General features: G+C 42.1%; 1 protein-coding gene across 3 annotated transcripts in view; it reads left to right on the forward strand.

Moving 5' to 3' along the window:
- The window catches only part of RAMP1 (receptor activity modifying protein 1), a 146,333-nt gene that overhangs the window by 98,470 nt on the left and 29,955 nt on the right, over positions 1-17,908 (forward strand). For all 3 annotated transcript variants that reach the window (XM_068245369.1, XM_068245371.1, XM_068245370.1), the window contains exon 2: positions 15,660-15,798. In XM_068245369.1, coding sequence (XP_068101470.1) covers positions 15,660-15,798 — 139 coding nt within the window. The remainder of the gene's footprint in view (positions 1-15,659; positions 15,799-17,908) is intronic.

Consider the following 17,908-nt stretch of genomic DNA (forward strand, 5'->3'; position numbering starts at 1 on the left):
GGCTATGGCTAATAGTATTAGAGGCAGAGGATCAGCAGGGCTGCCAGGCAACTGGTATTGTCTAAAAGGAAATAAACATGACAGCCTCCATACACCTCTCTCTTCAGTTCCCCTTTAAAGAGGAACTCCAGTGAAAATAATGTAATAAAAAGTGCTTCATTTTTACAATAATTATGTATAAATGATTTAGTCAGCGTTTACCCATTGTAAAATCTTTCCCTGATTTACATTCTGACAATAATTACATGGTGACATTTTTACTGTTGACAGGTGATGTAACTGCTGCTTGCTGTTTTGGCAGTTGGAAATGGCTGTAAACAGCTATTTCCCACAGTGCAACAAGGTTCACAGACAGGAAACTGTCAGGAGTACCTCGGTCCTCAGAGTTTCTTGTGGGAGGGGTTTCACCACAATATCAGTCATACAGCGCCCCCTGATGGTCTGTTTGTGAAAAGGAATAGATTTCTCATGTAAAAGGGGGTATCAGCTACTGATTGGGATAAAGTTCAATTCTTGGTATGAGTTTCTCTTTAAGTTTTTTGCCTTGGTGGTCCTTTAAATCCGTTGGATCTTTTAAGAGGATGTTTAACTGTCAAGCTTACATATGTCCGGTACATGTTTCATGAGGGACAGAACAAGGAGGTTAATGATGGTGCCAAGGATCTGCACTCCTTGTAATGGGGAGCATGAGTGGTATTTCCTGCAGGGACAAGTGAAAGTAAACATATTTATTTACTTTTTGCTGCATTAAATGTGCTAATATTATACTTATTACATGATGACCCAGTCATGGTGGCATCCCGAGGCAATGCCCAGCGCATGGAGAAGTGCTGTTCCCTGACTACCTTCTAACCTTGTTATACACAGCCGCTACCAAATCCACAAAATATAAGTATATATATCCTACTGCCAGCAGATTGTGAAATATTCTGTGACATTTTCTGCTTGCCTAACACCTATGTTAGCAAGCTTATCCTGGCAGCCAGAATATGACAGGCTCATTAATTACAATTATGGCACACTGTATGCATGTCAAGACCCATGTGTCGTTTCCTCTGACACTGATCAGTGCAGATATGAAGCCAATACCGTGCAAGTATCAACAGAAAGCTGATTTGTGATTTGAAAAGATAATTTGCATGCTGTATATAATTTTTCCTATATAAATCTATTAACTCTCTAATGGATTACATATTCACCCCTCCATTCCCTGTTTTTACAGAAATTGAAAGTTTAACAGCCTGGGGGGGGGGGGGGGGGGGGGGAGGGCACTTTGCTTGTCACAATCATGATAACGCATGCAGATGTGTGTTATTCAGTTTATTAGAGTATGATATCAAGTCACATTATGGAGAACCCCAGGACATTTGGTATGGGCCTAAGGTTGGGGACAGAAACAAGATGACTGTGGTATGTGAAACAAGTGCTGTACTTTTTGGACCATAAGACTCACGTTTTCATCGCCCAAAAGTGGTGAAAAAGTCACTGCGTCTTATAGTCTGAATGCAGGGAGTTCCTGACTTGTGAATGTCTGCCAATACGAACCTCCAACCCACCACAATGTTGGGGACTCCCTGTACTGTGCCCATGCACAGGAGGACACAGGGGGACAAACGGAGAACACAGGGGGACACAAAGGGGCATAAAGGAGGACAAAAGGGGGACACAAAGGGCATAGAGGAAGACACAAGGACAGAGGAAGACACAGGAGGACACAGAGAGACACAAGAGGTACAAGGGGGAAAAATCCACAAGATGCCCCTTCACCATGGATGCACCAGGTTTAGTATATATTACTTTCTCCTGGATGTTGTCCTCTAAACCTAGATGCGTTTTAAGGTCAGGAGCGTCTTATAGTCTGAAAAATACAGTTCTTTGCATGTTATGCAGCGCCATGATTTGTGTTCCACGTAGCACCATGATTTCGGCCCCGCCATAGGCTGTAATGGGAATTACGGCTGTGGTGGCACTTACTGTGTCATTTCAGCCCCCTGGCAATAGCTAGACCCTGAATTACAGAAACAAAGGTGATGGGTAAATTAGGAATGAGGTTACAGTAGGGGGAATATCTTAAAAATTAGGCAGAGGAACAGTTAGTTCATGGAACGCCATCATTCGGCTTCACCCTGCGTCCCAATTCCCCTCTTTCACATGCACCCTTCACCATATGCTCTATTTAAATCAATGCTACTCTGGAGTCACTCATTCTGAAACGATCTAGCCTGGATATCGCAAGCCAAGAGGGAGCATGTATGAGAGGAGTGGTAGTATGGGTGGTTAATGAAAAGGATCTAATATTTACTATTAGGGAGGGGGAAAGTTTTGAATAGGCTATGGATAACATGAGGGGGATCATGACTAGGTTGTCAGCTTTTGCTGTCATTCACCCTCTATTGGTTTGTTCTGTCAGCACAATCACAGAAGTCAACAGACAGGTTCTCATACACCATTTCACAGGCGCGGAGCTAGGGGGGGTCGGGGTAGGACAAGTGCCCCGGGGCGCCTGGTCCCCGAGGGTGCCCTCAGCCTGGCTGAGCTGCGGGGTTTTTTTTTTTTTTTTGCGGCGGAGGGGAGGGGAGCAGCGCAGAGAAGAGGGAGAGCTGTGCGGACGGTGGGGAAGGGGGGCCATATCCCCCCTCCTTCCCTCACCTTAGGTGCTCTCTCTCTCCCTCGCTGTCCCCTCCAATGTCCGGGTGGCTGGCCTGGCAGCGGCGGGCGGAACTCACCTCCGTCTCACTCCAGCGCCGGCCGGAAGTTCGAGTGCGCAGCCGCTGCTCTGGTCTGGACCAGACCAGAGTAGTGTCAGATCCATCCGGCGCTGCGACGAGACGGAGGTAAGTTCCGCCCGCCGCTGCCAGCCTGAGCCACCCGGACATTGGAGGGGACAGCGAGGAAGGGAGAGCAGCTCTTCTCTGCGCTGCTCCCCTCCTGCTGGGGAGGGGGACACCTGACCTGGCTACCTACTCTGGGCACATATACCCCTGGCTACATATACTGGACATATATCCCTGGCTACCTACTCTGGGCACATATACCCCTGGCTACCTACTCTGGGCACATATACCCCTGCCTACATATACTGGGCATATACCCCTGGCTACCTACTCTGGGCACATATACCCCTGGCTACCTACTCTGGGCACATATACCCCTGGCTACCTACTCTGGGCACATATAACCCTGGCTACCTACTCTGGGCATATATACCCCTGCCTACATATACTGGGCATATACCCCTGGCTACCTACTCTGGGCACATATACCCCTGGCTACCTACTCTGGGCACATATACCCCTGGCTACCTACTCTGGGCACATATACCCCTGGCTACCTACTCTGGGCACATATACCCCTGCCTACATATACTGGACATATACCCCTGGCTACCTACTCTGGGCACATATACCCCTGGCTACCTACTCTGGGCACATATACCCCTGGCTACCTACTCTGGGCACATATACCCCTGCCTACATATACTGGGCATATACCCCTGGCTACCTACTCTGGGCACATATACCCCTGGCTACCTACTCTGGGCACATATACCCCTGCCTACATATACTGGGCATATACCCCTGGCTACCTACTCTGGGCACATATACCCCTGGCTACCTACTCTGGGCACATATACCCCTGGCTACCTACTCTGGGCACATATACCCCTGGCTACCTACTCTGGGCACATATACCCCTGGCTACCTACTCTTGGCACATATACCCCTGCCTACATATACTGGGCATATACCCCTGGCTACCTACTCTGGGCACATATACCCCTGGCTACCTACTCTGGGCACATATACCCCTGGCTACCTACTCTGGGCACATATACCCCTGCCTACATATACTGGGCATATACCCCTGGCTACCTACTCTGGGCACATATACCCCTGGCTACCTACTCTGGGCACATATACCCCTGGCTACCTACTCTGGGCACATATACACCTGCCTACATATACTGGGCACATATACCCCTAACTACATATACTGGGTACATATACCCCTGGCTACATATACTGGGCATTTATACCCCTGGCTACATATACTGGGCACATATACCTCTGGCTACATATACTGGGGACACATACCCCTGCCTACATATACTGGGCACATATACCCCTGGCTACCTGTTCTGTGGACATCTCTACCCCTGGCTACCTGTTCTGGGGACATCTATACTGCTGGCCACCTATTCTGGGGACACCTATAGACCTCGGGCTACCTATTTTTGGGCAAGCATTGCTGTCAGATTGAGTGTATTTTGGGGAACTGCTGCCAGGTGAGAGGTGTCTACCATATTAAGGGGACATTCTGCCTATTTATGTGAAATGCTGTCTATTTATGTGCCTCATGACTGCTGAATTTGTCTTGTTGGGGGCCTCATGGTTACTGAATTTGTCTTGTTGGGGGCCTCATGATTTGTTGGGGGCCTCAAGATCGCTGAATTTGTCTTGTTAGGGGCCTCATGATTGCTGAATTTGTCTTGTTAGGGGCCTCATGATTGCTGAATTTGTCTTGTTGGGGGCCTCAGGATTGCTAAATTTGTCTTGTTGGGGGCCTCATGTTTGCTCATGATTGCGGAATTTGTCTTGATGGGGGTGGGGGGCTCATGATTGCTGAATTTGTCTTGGAACATGCTGGAAGGTACATACTGAGGGAGGGTGGGTGAGCGTGAGCCTGCTAACCTCCATGTACATTTGAAGGAGCGTGACCAAATGTGGAGTACCCATAACCACGCCCACATTTGGTCACGACCCTTCACCTTAGGGGGCGCATTAATAGTCTTTGTCCCCGGGCGCTGAAAACCCTAGCTACTTGCTGTACAACTTTTCATTCAAGGAACAATATGCTCTATTTATGAGGATAATCCTGCACAGGGCCCTCTTATGTAAAGGTCAGTAGCGTAGCAATAGGGGGTGCAGAAGTTGCAGCTGCACTGGGGCCCCTGGACCAGAGGGGCCTTCCTTCAGCTACTGTAGCTCTTCATTGGTGTTATGTTAGTAATGATCACTTCTAGATGTGCTTTGAATAGTGTAATCATTAACAAACATTTCTTCTACTCTAAATCCATGTTTCTGACACTGTGGCTGTCCTTGGCAGATTTTGGTGCCCCGTATCAATTGTTATGTATAGAGTGCTTGAGGGGGCCCCATGTAAAATTTGCTTTAGAGCCCATAGCTCCTTAGCAATTCCCCCGGTGAATGTGTTTTTCCAGAAGTGAAATTCCTCCATGTTTATATACAAGAGATTCAAATGTGAAATTTATATACAGGAGATTCAAATTGGTAAAAGACAGACTTAGAACATTATATTGTGCTTTTCACATCCACTTATTACAAGCAAACATATCACAGGTGAAGATGGTTACCTTTAATAGCAATTAAAAAAAGTTAATGTTATCCAGAAATGGCGCTGATGGGTGTTTCCTAAAAGCTGCGTGTCAAACAGGGATCCCTTTAACCTTGTAAATTAAACGTACATAAGTAAAATAACTTTTCCACGCGCTGACTAAAATCAAAAGCTGCTTTATTGGACACAATTATCAATGATCATGCAATGCATATGAATCCAAAATTATCCACTCACACCTCACAAATATCAACTTTTTTAATGATACCAAAGCGGATTGTATTGTGTTTTTTTTTTTCTGTGCCTGATACTGAGGGCACTATCTTTTAGATATTTTTTAGACATTATTGAAACAGAAAGATAGAAGGGCCTTTCTAGATGGTGATGTGTGTGTGAATTTGTGAGGTGTGAGTGGATAATTTTGGATTCATATGCATTGCATGACCATTGATAATTGTGTACAATAAAGCAGCTGTTGATTTTAGTCAGCGCGTGGAAAAGTTATTTTACTTATGAGCAATTAAAACCAGTTTGTGTCAAGTTCTGTGCATGTTATCAGGCCAAATCATGTATGTAAACTTTTGATCAGGGTAGTTTGTGTAGTGATTATGAGTTAAAAAGAGTAACCACAGTTGTTTGACTAACTTTAGCCAACTACTAACCATGAGTGAAAGAAACGTTTTTGTGTCATCATTTCATATTTTATGAAAAATAAATCATATATTCTGCCAGGGAATGTGAATTTATGAGCAAACTATACATTCAAAATAATCCTTTTGTATCTTTAAATGTTTCAGACATCTGAAGACTCCTAATTAAGTAATTAGTGAGCAAATAAAGGAAAGAAAGTTATCTCCCCATCCCATTGAAACAGCAGGAACTTTTAATTTAAGGCTTCTTGCACACCAAGACGTTGCATTAGGTGGCACGTTAAGGTCGCATAACGTGCACCTAACACAACGTATGGTGCTGCAAGAGCCGACGGTTGAGTGAGCCGCGTTAGGCGGCTCGAGTCCTATAATGTCTCCCAGAGTGGCGCTGATTGGCCAGCGGGACCACGTGATGCGGAGCGAGACACTCCGCATCACGTGGTCCCGCCGGCCAATCAGCGCCCGCCAGTGCAGTGAATATTAAGTAGCCATGTGCGCGGCTACTGTAGCTGGCTCTCCCCGCCTCCTCCGCCCCCCACTGCGCATGTGCAAACAGTCTAACGCGGCTATAGCCGCTCCAACGCCGTAGCATGCTGCACTTTGCACAGAACGTGCAGCGTTACATGTAACGCAACGTGGGCTGTGTGAACAGCCCACTTGTGTTACATTGCTGTGCGTTGGGGGAGCGTTACAGGCGCACTAACGTGCGCCTGTAACGTCTTGGTGTGTAAGCAGCCTAAACCTTGTTAACTTATTACAATTCAACACAATCTAATGCTGCTGGATGGCGACAGCAAGCTTCTCAATTAGCAGGTAAATTAGGTAAAAAGCTTGAGTCTTAACCCTTCCAGTACCTTGAGTATAATACCACTTTCAATAAATCCTTTTTTGAAGTTGTAATGGTGGAAAGGCCTAAATGCTCTGAACTGAAACGATTCCAGTCCATCACACTGCTCAGATAATACTGGAAAAAGGACGTCATCAATGGCACGCTCCATATTCCTCTCACGTCAGATTTCCTTTAATCATACTGTCTGGGACAATTGCCTCAATCTGATTGATTGTAGAGGCTTCACCTGATGAATGAGATCTGGAAACTGGCGATATTATCATGCTGGATAACAATCAAAGCCACTATCCCAACGGAACATCTTTTTACTTTTTATTTCTGGATAACATTTAATGATGGACTGAGGATCAGCCAAGATCTAAACGGAAGGCGTTAAGTAATAACAGGTTGTTCACATCATGGGCATTTGTTCTATTGCTGTGCTCTGATAATTGGGCATGGCTACAGATTTAGATGAATAGCCAGATGAAGCACATTATTTGTTGCGTGTGATTGATACGCAGTAATTATGTAATGCATTTTAACGTTTCCTAAGTGTATCACCATCTGATTGTGCTTTGAGGGGAAACTCACCTTCAGCCAAGTGAATATAAACTACGTTCACAATTCCTGTAAACTATAAAGGCAGTTGGAGACACTGAGTTCTATGATTATGCAGAAAAAAAACTTAACTAAAAGGGGAACTCATCAATCCTATTAGCAGTGAATAGATCTAAAGCTCTCGCAGTCTGTATTCATTCTCACAGAGTCGGTGCACCATTGTTGATAGAGCCATGGGTGGGGTTGTACATAAAGTATCACTGGTGCCAAAGCTGCAGTTTATAAGGTTGTTTAAACTCCTCTCCATTCAACAATTCAAATGCACTGACCCATCCTCATCACATGATCATGACCAGCAAATCAGAGAGTTACAGATCTATCACCTGACCAAACCAATCCCACGCTTCTCTAAGAGTTCTCCTAGACATGACCATCACGACTGGACAATACTCTGGTCTAGTTCCTATCTATCAGGGCATGGCAAAGTGCTCATTAGTGTCAGGGAAAGGGTTGTACATAAATAATATAGATAAATAATATAATGGCAATAGTGGTTTAGCAGCTTAAGCTGAATATTCACACAAGATGGATCCAGCGATGTTCCTCAACAAGGAGCATTCCCTGTTCCTCCCTGCCGGAGGGTATGCGCAACATCACTTGACGTTACACAATGGGCACGAACAGGGAGTCAAGCGATCGTGGTACTTTACGCGGAGTAATCAGGAATCTTAAAGATCCGATCCACCGCGACGGTCGTTATCACCGCGCACTGCTAAACATCGTTCGCGTGATCATGCGGCCGTAAGCACATCGCGAGAACACAGAAACGAACTCTTGTCACTCAAAAAAATCGCCGGTTGTTGGAAAAATCATCAGGATAATCACGTAGTGGGTACGGGCCTTTAGAATCATTGTGCAGTGATGTAGCTATTATATCCACACTTTGTCCTATCAGAGCTCAGATCATTTGCAATCTAATTAATAGCTCTGCTGAATGGAGTCAGTTCTGCTCCAGAGTGATGTTGATGTAGACTATTGCCGATAACTTCTGGTCCATTGGTGAATGCTGCAATAAATATGCAGTCTTGGATCAGTGCAGATTTAAAGAGCACGAACACTTTTTGATTAAGGATTACAATACTGCATAACGCAGCCTAGTATTTTACCACGTTATCCTTGACTTAAAGTAAGACCTTTAGAACCCAGTTCATATACAGTAATTCATTTTTTGTATTAATAGACTACAGTATTTCAAAACAATCACGTTTCTACTTCAGGCTTGATCTATAACTGTATTTTATACATAAAGACACAAAAAGCTAAGTCATTCATGTATGTCAGGTGAATAGCTTTTGTGTTCCTTTTAATACTTTTACGTATTAATATTTCTAATTAAGTTTTGCATCAAGCATAAAGAAAAAAAAGACATTGCTCTTTCAATCTATTCAGTTGTATAATCAAGAGTATCAATGCTACTCTGGGCCAATATGTAAAGTATTACGCTACTTTAGACCAATACGTAAAGTATTAGCATACGTATACTGAAGTGTGCCTGAATTGTTATGAATTGGTCCCAGTGGAACAATGAAGTGTACCTGCATAACTGATTTTGCCTCCTTTTAAGATACTGGCATGTAAGCCCTAGGATATATAGTATGTACAGTTACACTGTGGCAACCACAATGGAGCATATTCACTTAATATAGGAAAATGTACCTGTGTAGATAACACACATACATTTTACCAGGCATTTGACAAAATGCATAACATACATTGCATAGCTTGCGTACCTCTCATTGTACACTCAACATGTATGGTACTTGTGTAACACAGCAGCATTTGATCGGATTGTTTTAGAGTTGCATAAACTTGCATTACATTAGCATCCACTTGGAATTATTTGCGTCTCATAGACCATCTTTACTTAAGACCCTTCAACAATACATATTTTGAAGATAACCTCCATGGTGCACAGCTAGGGTTATTAGTGCCTTGGCTGTGGAGATAGCTACAAATATGTTGGCTAGGCTTTGTGCGCACTGTTGTGAGGGATGGAGGGATTGTGTAAAATTTAAAAATAACGTTATTTTCCAAAATGATGTGGAAATGAACAGAGGCGCCAAAAGAATAAAAGTTGCTAAAACTTAAAAAAAAAACACGTGGAAGGCAGGTGGACTTACCTCCTCCAAGAAGTCACAAAAACAGGTTGATATTATATCAACAAGCACATTTATTTATATATACACTCCAAAGGGTCAAAGCAACACATTTCGTAGGTGTGGCACCGCTTCATCAGGCAATAAGGGATGGAGCATACAGCAACAAGTGTTTATGACTCAGCCTAGTGCCTCTGTGAGGTTTTATAATTTTAGTTACTTTTATTCTTTTGGCACCTCTGTTCATTTCCACATTGTTTGAGTCCACCCATGGTGGAAGGGTGCTAACCCCTTGTTTCCAGATCTACAGAGTGCAACTTCTTAATCCTGAGTGGGGACAGGTCTGATTTCCCCACCTGCATCTACAGTGGTTGCCTTAGTGGTAACCCATGTTTGTCAGTATAACTTTACATACTTGCCTCTCATTACCCACATCATCCAGGACATACTGCACTATATTGGGCTCTCGGTGTTCTCTCTCGTTTTCTTGTGGCATTTTCCAAAATGAGAATTGCTGCCATGGTTGACATGTATAAATGATTTAATTTGGTCTCCTCTCCTAAGTTCCAGTTTGAATCCACGGTCTCACTTTTATATTTTCTTGCTGTATTGCAGAACGCTAGCAACCTATTTTGAGCCTCTTTGTATTTGATTTTTTGAACTGACCTTCAGCCACAAGAGCTAATTGAAAGAGGATCACACACTATATAGAAAAAAACATGAGGAGGTGTCCAATAAACACAAAAAGGACACATTAAAAATAGATGGTAAGTGTTAGATTACCTCCAATAAAGTCACACCTGACAGTTACCAAAGAGGACCATTTAGTCAGCAGAAAAAAAGACAACACGCTTCAGGAGTTCACTAATTCCTCAGATCAATACTAGTGCCTGTAAGCCAATAGAGTAGAGGGTGAGCTCCTCGTATGCATGCACTTATAATGGTTTCTAGGCTGGTAAACAGGGTTTGGGAGTAACCCTTTTAACTACTTTTCCAATCATACGCATTTCAAATACTAAACTATATCAGCTTCTCTGCATTCTCCTTTTATGGTAAGTTACTGGCAATCCTTTTGAAACTATCTCACGACACACATGGCATGTCTGCTCTACACTAATGTCCAGGGGTAGATTTATACATTTAGATCTGGTCAAAACCAACTGTTTTGCTGATAGTTAAAGTTGTATAACTCATTTTTACTGTTGTTTCTAAATGTACAATTCACTTGGCATCTTAGAAGCACACACAAGAACATTCAGAAATTATGGCTATGCAATAAAAGTGCTTTTTTTGAATAAAGAATTTATTGCACATATTTGTCATCTTGGATGTGTGTCAGAGAAGAACATTTTTTCATTTTCTGTGTCAGTAGCAAAATATCTATTGAATACTTTTTGTGTCGTTTTTGATTTAGTGACCCTTTACTTTTGTAGCTATAAGACCATGAGGTTATGTGATGTTTAGAAGTAATGCGGATCAGCAGATGTTTGTAAACCTTGTACTTATTACGATAGCGAGCATTAACCACTTAAAGGAATACTATCGATACCCAAGTGTTCTAAAATGACAATGTACAAATAATGTCTAAGTAGCTGTGTAAACAGTTTCCTACTTTTCATGTTAAATATCAGAGGCAAAAGCTGTAATTTATTGTGGGTAGGATTTAGGTATATTGGGACAATTCAATTGCAAAAGGGGTGTCTGCTTCAATGCACAGCCAGAGTTGCATATCAGACTACAGAAAGCAAATATCAAACATATCAAACTCTGAAAGCAAAAACAGTATGAAAAGCTGTGACAATGAGTTACATTTCCTCTGCTCTCTTCAGACATGTCAGTCAGAATCACAGGACACAGGAGCTGCTGCTGTTGGGAGCTTTCTCTCTCTCTGTCACACACAGAGTTACACATAGAGTTAACTGATCAAGTGTGAGGGGAATTTCCCCTCTCCTCATGGCTCAGTCAGCCGTCAGTTTTGACGTCAGTAAAGTTTGAAAGTATTTTGATAACAGTAAACAATGAAGTTGCTACTAAAATTTATACACCAGTACTTAGCAGCACTTCCCAAACAATTCCTGTGTCAATTGAAAAAAATATGTCAATCGATAGTATTCCTTTAAGGACCACAGGCTTACGCCCCCCCTAGTGACCAGGCTATTTTTTACAATTCAGTGCTCTGCAGCTTTAACAGCTCGCTGCAGAGCCACACAACTTAGCACACAAATTAACCCCCCCCCCCCCTTTTTTTTGCCCACCAACAGAGATTTCTGTTGATGGGCTTTCATCACAGCTTCAGGCTTTTTTATTATTATTAATTTGTTTTTGTTTTGAATAAATTTGACTTTTTTCCCCCATCCCCTCTCTCCCTCCGATGGCCAGTCAGGGCGATCCTCTCTCATAGGCATCAGCTTATGAGAGGGGATCGCGTTCGGGAACCGCTCCAGTGGACAGCCAAGTGACAGGGCTGTCTCCAGTACAGCACTGCAGTAGTTTGCAGCGCTGTACAAAGTAAACAAATGGCAGTTTCTTTTGTTACAGTCTGCCAGCGATGTTCGCCGCTGGCAGACTGTTGACGGAGCTCTGGAGCAAGCACATAGCTCTGTTTCTAACAGGGCTCTGTCACTCAAGCGGGAACTATTCCCACTAACCTCCTCCCCAGTACTTGACGCCTTTCATCGTTAGGCAGTCCTGGGGGAGCCACTCTGTGGCCGCCAATCGGAGTTAGGAAGTTGTATAGTTGTTAAAATAGACCTGTGCTTTAAAGTGATACTGAAGGGAAAAAACCCTTATGATATAATGAATTGTATGTGTAGTATGGATAATGAATAGAACATTAGTAGCAAAGAAAAGAGTTTCATGTTTTAATTTTAAGTTATATAGTTTTTTTTTGTACCATTGAATCATTCTCTCATATTTGCAGTTTAGAAAGCACACTATGTATTTTAAACTATGAAACAGAGCATAACTAATGACCCTTTCAACTTCCCTGCAGTAAAACCTTATCTGAAGCTGTATCTTACTGTTTCTTTGTCATATATGTGCTTCAGAAAACAGCGCTGTCTTCGACCGAAGTTGGGTTGGAGAGCTCAGAGAAGATCTTTTGCATAGATAGCAACTGAAATTGTTTAAAGCGGAATATAACCCTGCATTTCAACTTTGCTCTAAAACATTATTTACAGCATATTATATGCAAAAATCATTTTTTTTTACTAGACCAGCATTGGAAGGGTTAAACACAGAGGTTTTAAGTTCCGTGCAGACGTTCAGATAGTTACATTCTATTTAGTTATATGTATATGTGTAGAAATGTTACACACTCTTTGGCTGTCCTCCAACTCCTTCTCAGTGAGAGAGATGAGTCACATTCAACACTTAGATACATTTATGTTAACAAAATGTATCTAACTCAAGTTCGGATGCGTCTGCAGAAATCTCCAGGGACTTTAAAGCCCTGTGTAACCCTTCCAATGCTGGTCTAGTAAAAAAAAAAAAATACTGGTTGCATATAATATACTGTAAATAATGTTTTAGAGCAAAGTTGAAATGCAGGGTTATATTCCGCTTTAACTCTTCCTGCACTGGAAACAATATGAGACTCTTTCCTTTGCTATTAATGTTCTGTTTTCTAGCTTTACTACACATACAATTCACTATATAATAAGTTTACTTCCACTCCAGATTCCCTTTAATATAAAAAAACAACAACAAAACAGTAAAGTTGCATTAGCTACAGCCTCAGCATTCAATTTTGATTTTCTGCTGCTATTCTGTGTTTTACAACTTTAGCCTTTAGGACGTAGCTCCTACGCCTACCTATGGTGGATGTAGGAGCTACGTCACTGAAAAAAAGCGCCGCCGTGGCCGTTCGCCCTTTATGGGCCCTTCCCATAAAGAGACCTGCGAATTTCCCCTAATCTGTACGGAAGTGATGAGCACAAATTTCACATAGACATAATTTCGCATTGAAATTCACAATAACGATGCAAAATCATAATGAAAAATTTCAGGAATAATCATAATTAATTTTGTCTGTAATTGTAATTAATTGTAATTTTGCATAAATCTTTGCATAATTTTTGTTTAATTTTGTGCTGACTTTTGTGGTTAATAGAAAAGCTCCCATACATGCTTTTGCCACCAAAATTGCTACATATATTAAAGGGAATAGTGGGTATAATTAAAAAAAATAAATTCAAAAACACCTTGTCGTTTTTGAGAAAATATATTTTTAAAAATGCAAAGAAAAATGGTTTTTAAACCACTTAACGACCAGCTAACGCCCATAGGCGTCAGCAGGTCTTAAGTGGGTTACCATGGAAACGGCCGCTCGATCGAGCGGCCTTTCCATGTCAGTTCACGGAGGGTGTCTCCGTGAACAGCCGGAGAGTCGCCGATCGCGGCTCGCCGGCAAAATGTAAACACGTTTTCAAGATACGGCGCTGCTGCGCAGCAGCGCCGTAAGGCAGATCGGCAATCTCCGGCCTCTGATTGGCCGGGAATCGCTGGCATATGATAGGCTGAAGCCTATCCTACAATGCGCAGGACAGATATCCGTCCTGCGCCGCTCACATGGTAAGGGAGAGGGAGGGAGAGGGACGGAGCGCCGAAAACGCTGCGGAGGAAGGCTTTGAAGAGCCCCCCGCAAAGCGCAGCAAGCCTGCGGCGATCAGACCCCCCCAGGAGGACATCCCCCTAGTGGGAAAAAAAGGGGGTAAGTCTGATCGCCCTGGCTCTATCCTGATCTGTGCTGCGGGCTGGAGAGTCCACGCAGCACACATCAGGAAAACCACCCCTGGTCCTTAAGTATTATCATTTTTCTGAGTTTCAAAACATTTTTCTTTACATTTTTAAAATTGATTTTCTCAAAAACTACAAGGCCTTTCTGAAAAAAATGTTTTTTGACTTGTACCCACTATTCTTAAAGTGTAACTGTCGAACATAAAATCAAAATCTATTTTTTATTTTTATCTGATAAACAAGTATTAAGAATGCTAACCAGGCAATCCAAAAGTTAAAATCACTATTACTTTTCATGTTCATAAATGATCATTCCCCAGTTTACCTGACTCTTGGTACACAAAAAGGAAGGTGCAGGGCATGCTGGGTTGTCCTTTTTTGCTTCTCTACTTCCTCTCAGACTTGTGCAGCCTGATTGGCTGAAGCCTCTTTCCCTCCTGTTTTTCCCTCCCACACTTATTTTCCTCTCCGATTGGCTAATATTTCTCATGCTGAGACAATGCTGTTTCTATAGTGAAGGGCGGGCAATGAATACACAATCAGGCAGAGGATAGTAAGGGAGGAAATTGCATCAGGATTGGCTTCAAAATAGCCACAGTTAATATGGGAAATGCTAAGAAGGATTTTCTCTTTTTTTACTGTAGAAAAATCACTAAATACAGTGCAATACATATGTTATGTAAGTAGAGCAAGTGTTTATCTACTTATATATGTGTTTTTTATGGCTGACAGCTCCTCTTTAATACATGTTGAATTTGGGTATCAATGGCATGAATTTACTATCCACTGCTAAATTCGGCACACTAACTCTCTACGAAATCAAGTGAATTTACAAATCATAATTATGAATAGGTATAATTGCAAAATATTACGTACGCAAAATTTTGTGTAATTTTAATATGCTGATTCTGATCATCACTACTGCATTGAAACACCCCGCACTGGATTTCAGAACTGGGAAAAAACACGGCTGCATCTCTAAGTACATGCTTGTCATGTATGCTGAATGTTTAGTAACACAGGTTCGCATTGCGTCTAGTGTAATATGTAGCTCAGCTGTATGTGGTACTCTGATAATCCCTGACAGTTGTTATGAAGAAGTAGGTAGTAAATGTTGCTGGATCTGATCATATCAATCTTGTTGCTATTATTATGCCAGTGCCTATTTGTCATGTGTGTGCCTGCCATTCAGCTGTCACGATGTTCAGGAGGTATGCTGATAAATACCATGTTTAGCTGTAGAATTTACATGTAAATGTACATACATATTCATACATGACTAGTGCTATTCTGAATCACCATTGTTTTTGGCTGACGTGTGTTTACTTGCCAAGGAAATGGAATGACCTGTTTCTTTTCTGTTTATTGCAGCTCCACCATTGATGGCTTTTGCAGGCTGCGATGAGACTCTTTATGCTTCTCTTCTGAACGATTACTGTCTGCAGCAGTTCAGTCTGGAAATGGAGGATCTAGGAGTTAGGCTGTGGTGCGACTGGGGGGCAACAGAAGGGTGAGTGTGTACATCAAATATCTGCTTTAAAGAACCTCCATCACAAAGGGGCATTGAAAGGCACTGGCATTCATTTTAGGAGGGAAATTATAGTGAGACATTCTCAAACTTGCTGCCGGAGGCGCCGAGAGGAACAAGCGACCCCAACGGTTGCTCGGTGCCTCACCTACTACAGAGGCCTCCTGTGCTGGGCTCCCTGCCGACACCTCCACCTGTTACAGCGGACAGACCTGCAGATCAGCAGTAGAGATGGCCCGAACCTCCGATAGATCACAAGAACAAGATTAGCTCTCAAAAGAGCTGTTGTGGGGTGCTATTTTAGCAATAAGAATCAGCAAGGAGCAAGCTAACAAGCCTAAAAGAGCCTAACTAATCTTTCCCTATGAGTGAGTCTGCACAGCAGCAGCTGTCCCTTCTCTATTTACTGCAGGCACACGAGTGAGTATAATAGCCGGCGGGGCCATAAGGGGGGGAGTGGCTCCAGGAGGGAGTGTAGCCTGATTGGCTACAATGTGCCTGCTGCCTGTGATGTAGAGGGTCAAAGTTGACCCTAATGGTGCACTATGGGGGCAAACCGAACTTCCGGAAAAGTTCCCGTTTTGCCGCAATCGCGAACCACGAAAATTCAGCGGGAACCGTTCGCCATCTCTAATCAGCAGCGATAGGAAGAGCAGCACATAGCAATGATGGGGGAGAGCGATGCACAACGATAGAGCAATGATAAGCAAAAATGCCAATATTCTTTTTACATTCATTTTCACAAGAATAATGTAAAATTTGATTTTCAAAATGAAAATGCCATTGAAAATAAGTTTTGTAACGTTTTGCGTTTTTCACAAATTTTCTGGGATAATTTTTTTTTGTGGTAAAAATTTTTGTCGTAAAAATATAATTTTCTGCGTTTTCACACTTATTGCGGTAAAATATCAATTTTCCGAGTTTTCACAAAAAAACACAAAAGTGGCGTTTTCGAAAATGACTTTGCGAAAATTCCCAAGCAACACTGCGGACTTCAGATGCAAAAGTGGCATCACTAGTTACCTCCCACACCAAAAATGACCTAAATAAAATTTTTTATACAAAATAAAATAAAAAATTTACAATAAAAAAAACAACATAAATAGTTACCTAAGGGTCTGAACTTTTTAAATATGTATGTCAAAAGAGTATATTACTATTTTTTTTTAATTATAAGCTTGTAAATAGTGATGGACTCAAATTTAAACGGTGTAGTAACTGGGACAAATGGGCAAATAAAATACATGAGTTTTAATTACGGTAGCATGTATTAATTTTAAACTATAATGGCCAAAAACTGAAAAATAATGATTTTTTTTTTCAATTTATTTTTTAATCTTCCTGTTAAAATGCATTTGGAATAAAATAATTCTTAGCAAAATGTACCACCCAAAGAAAGCCTAAATGGTGGTGGAAAAAACAAGATATAGATCATTTCGGTGCGATAAGTAGTGATAAAGTTATAGGTGAATGAATGGGAGGTGAAATTTGCTCGGATGCATAAGGTGAACAACACTGTAGGCTGAAGTGGTTAAAATACTTTTTTTTCACTTAAATATTCCTTTAAGTCTGTATATACATGTGCACAGCTGCAGCAAGCAGAGCCACACAAAAGAGTTTTCTGTTTGAGAAATTTTCGCTTCCAAGGCAATACTTATATACACATGAGTTCATTTATGTGTAACCTTTAGAGCAATAAGTCATAATGATCAGATTCCTAGTTTGTGTTTTATCAGATAGAGGCGACTAAACAGCGTATACAAATAAAGCGTGCAGGAAGGCTGCTCACATCTCCATCACACACCGGAGGTGCAAAGCCAACCCTCCACGAGGCAGCAACACATATGTGTATGAGAGCCCACAGCACACTGCAACTGATGCATTTCGGACATGTGGTCTTTAGTGTCCAAAATGCGTCAGCTGCTGTATCTGCCATTTTAGATGTGCAAATAAAAGTATCTGGATTTTACCTACCTATGGTGTGCAGCTTGAGTATGCACACATGTATGATAGCTCTGTAGACAGATCCTTTATTCAGAGCAAGTTCCTGCAGGTTCCTGTAAGCATTGATCAGTTGGTTACACATATACTG

This window comes from Hyperolius riggenbachi, chromosome 7 (genome assembly GCF_040937935.1).
Source record: "Hyperolius riggenbachi isolate aHypRig1 chromosome 7, aHypRig1.pri, whole genome shotgun sequence".
Taxonomy (NCBI): domain Eukaryota; kingdom Metazoa; phylum Chordata; class Amphibia; order Anura; family Hyperoliidae; genus Hyperolius; species Hyperolius riggenbachi.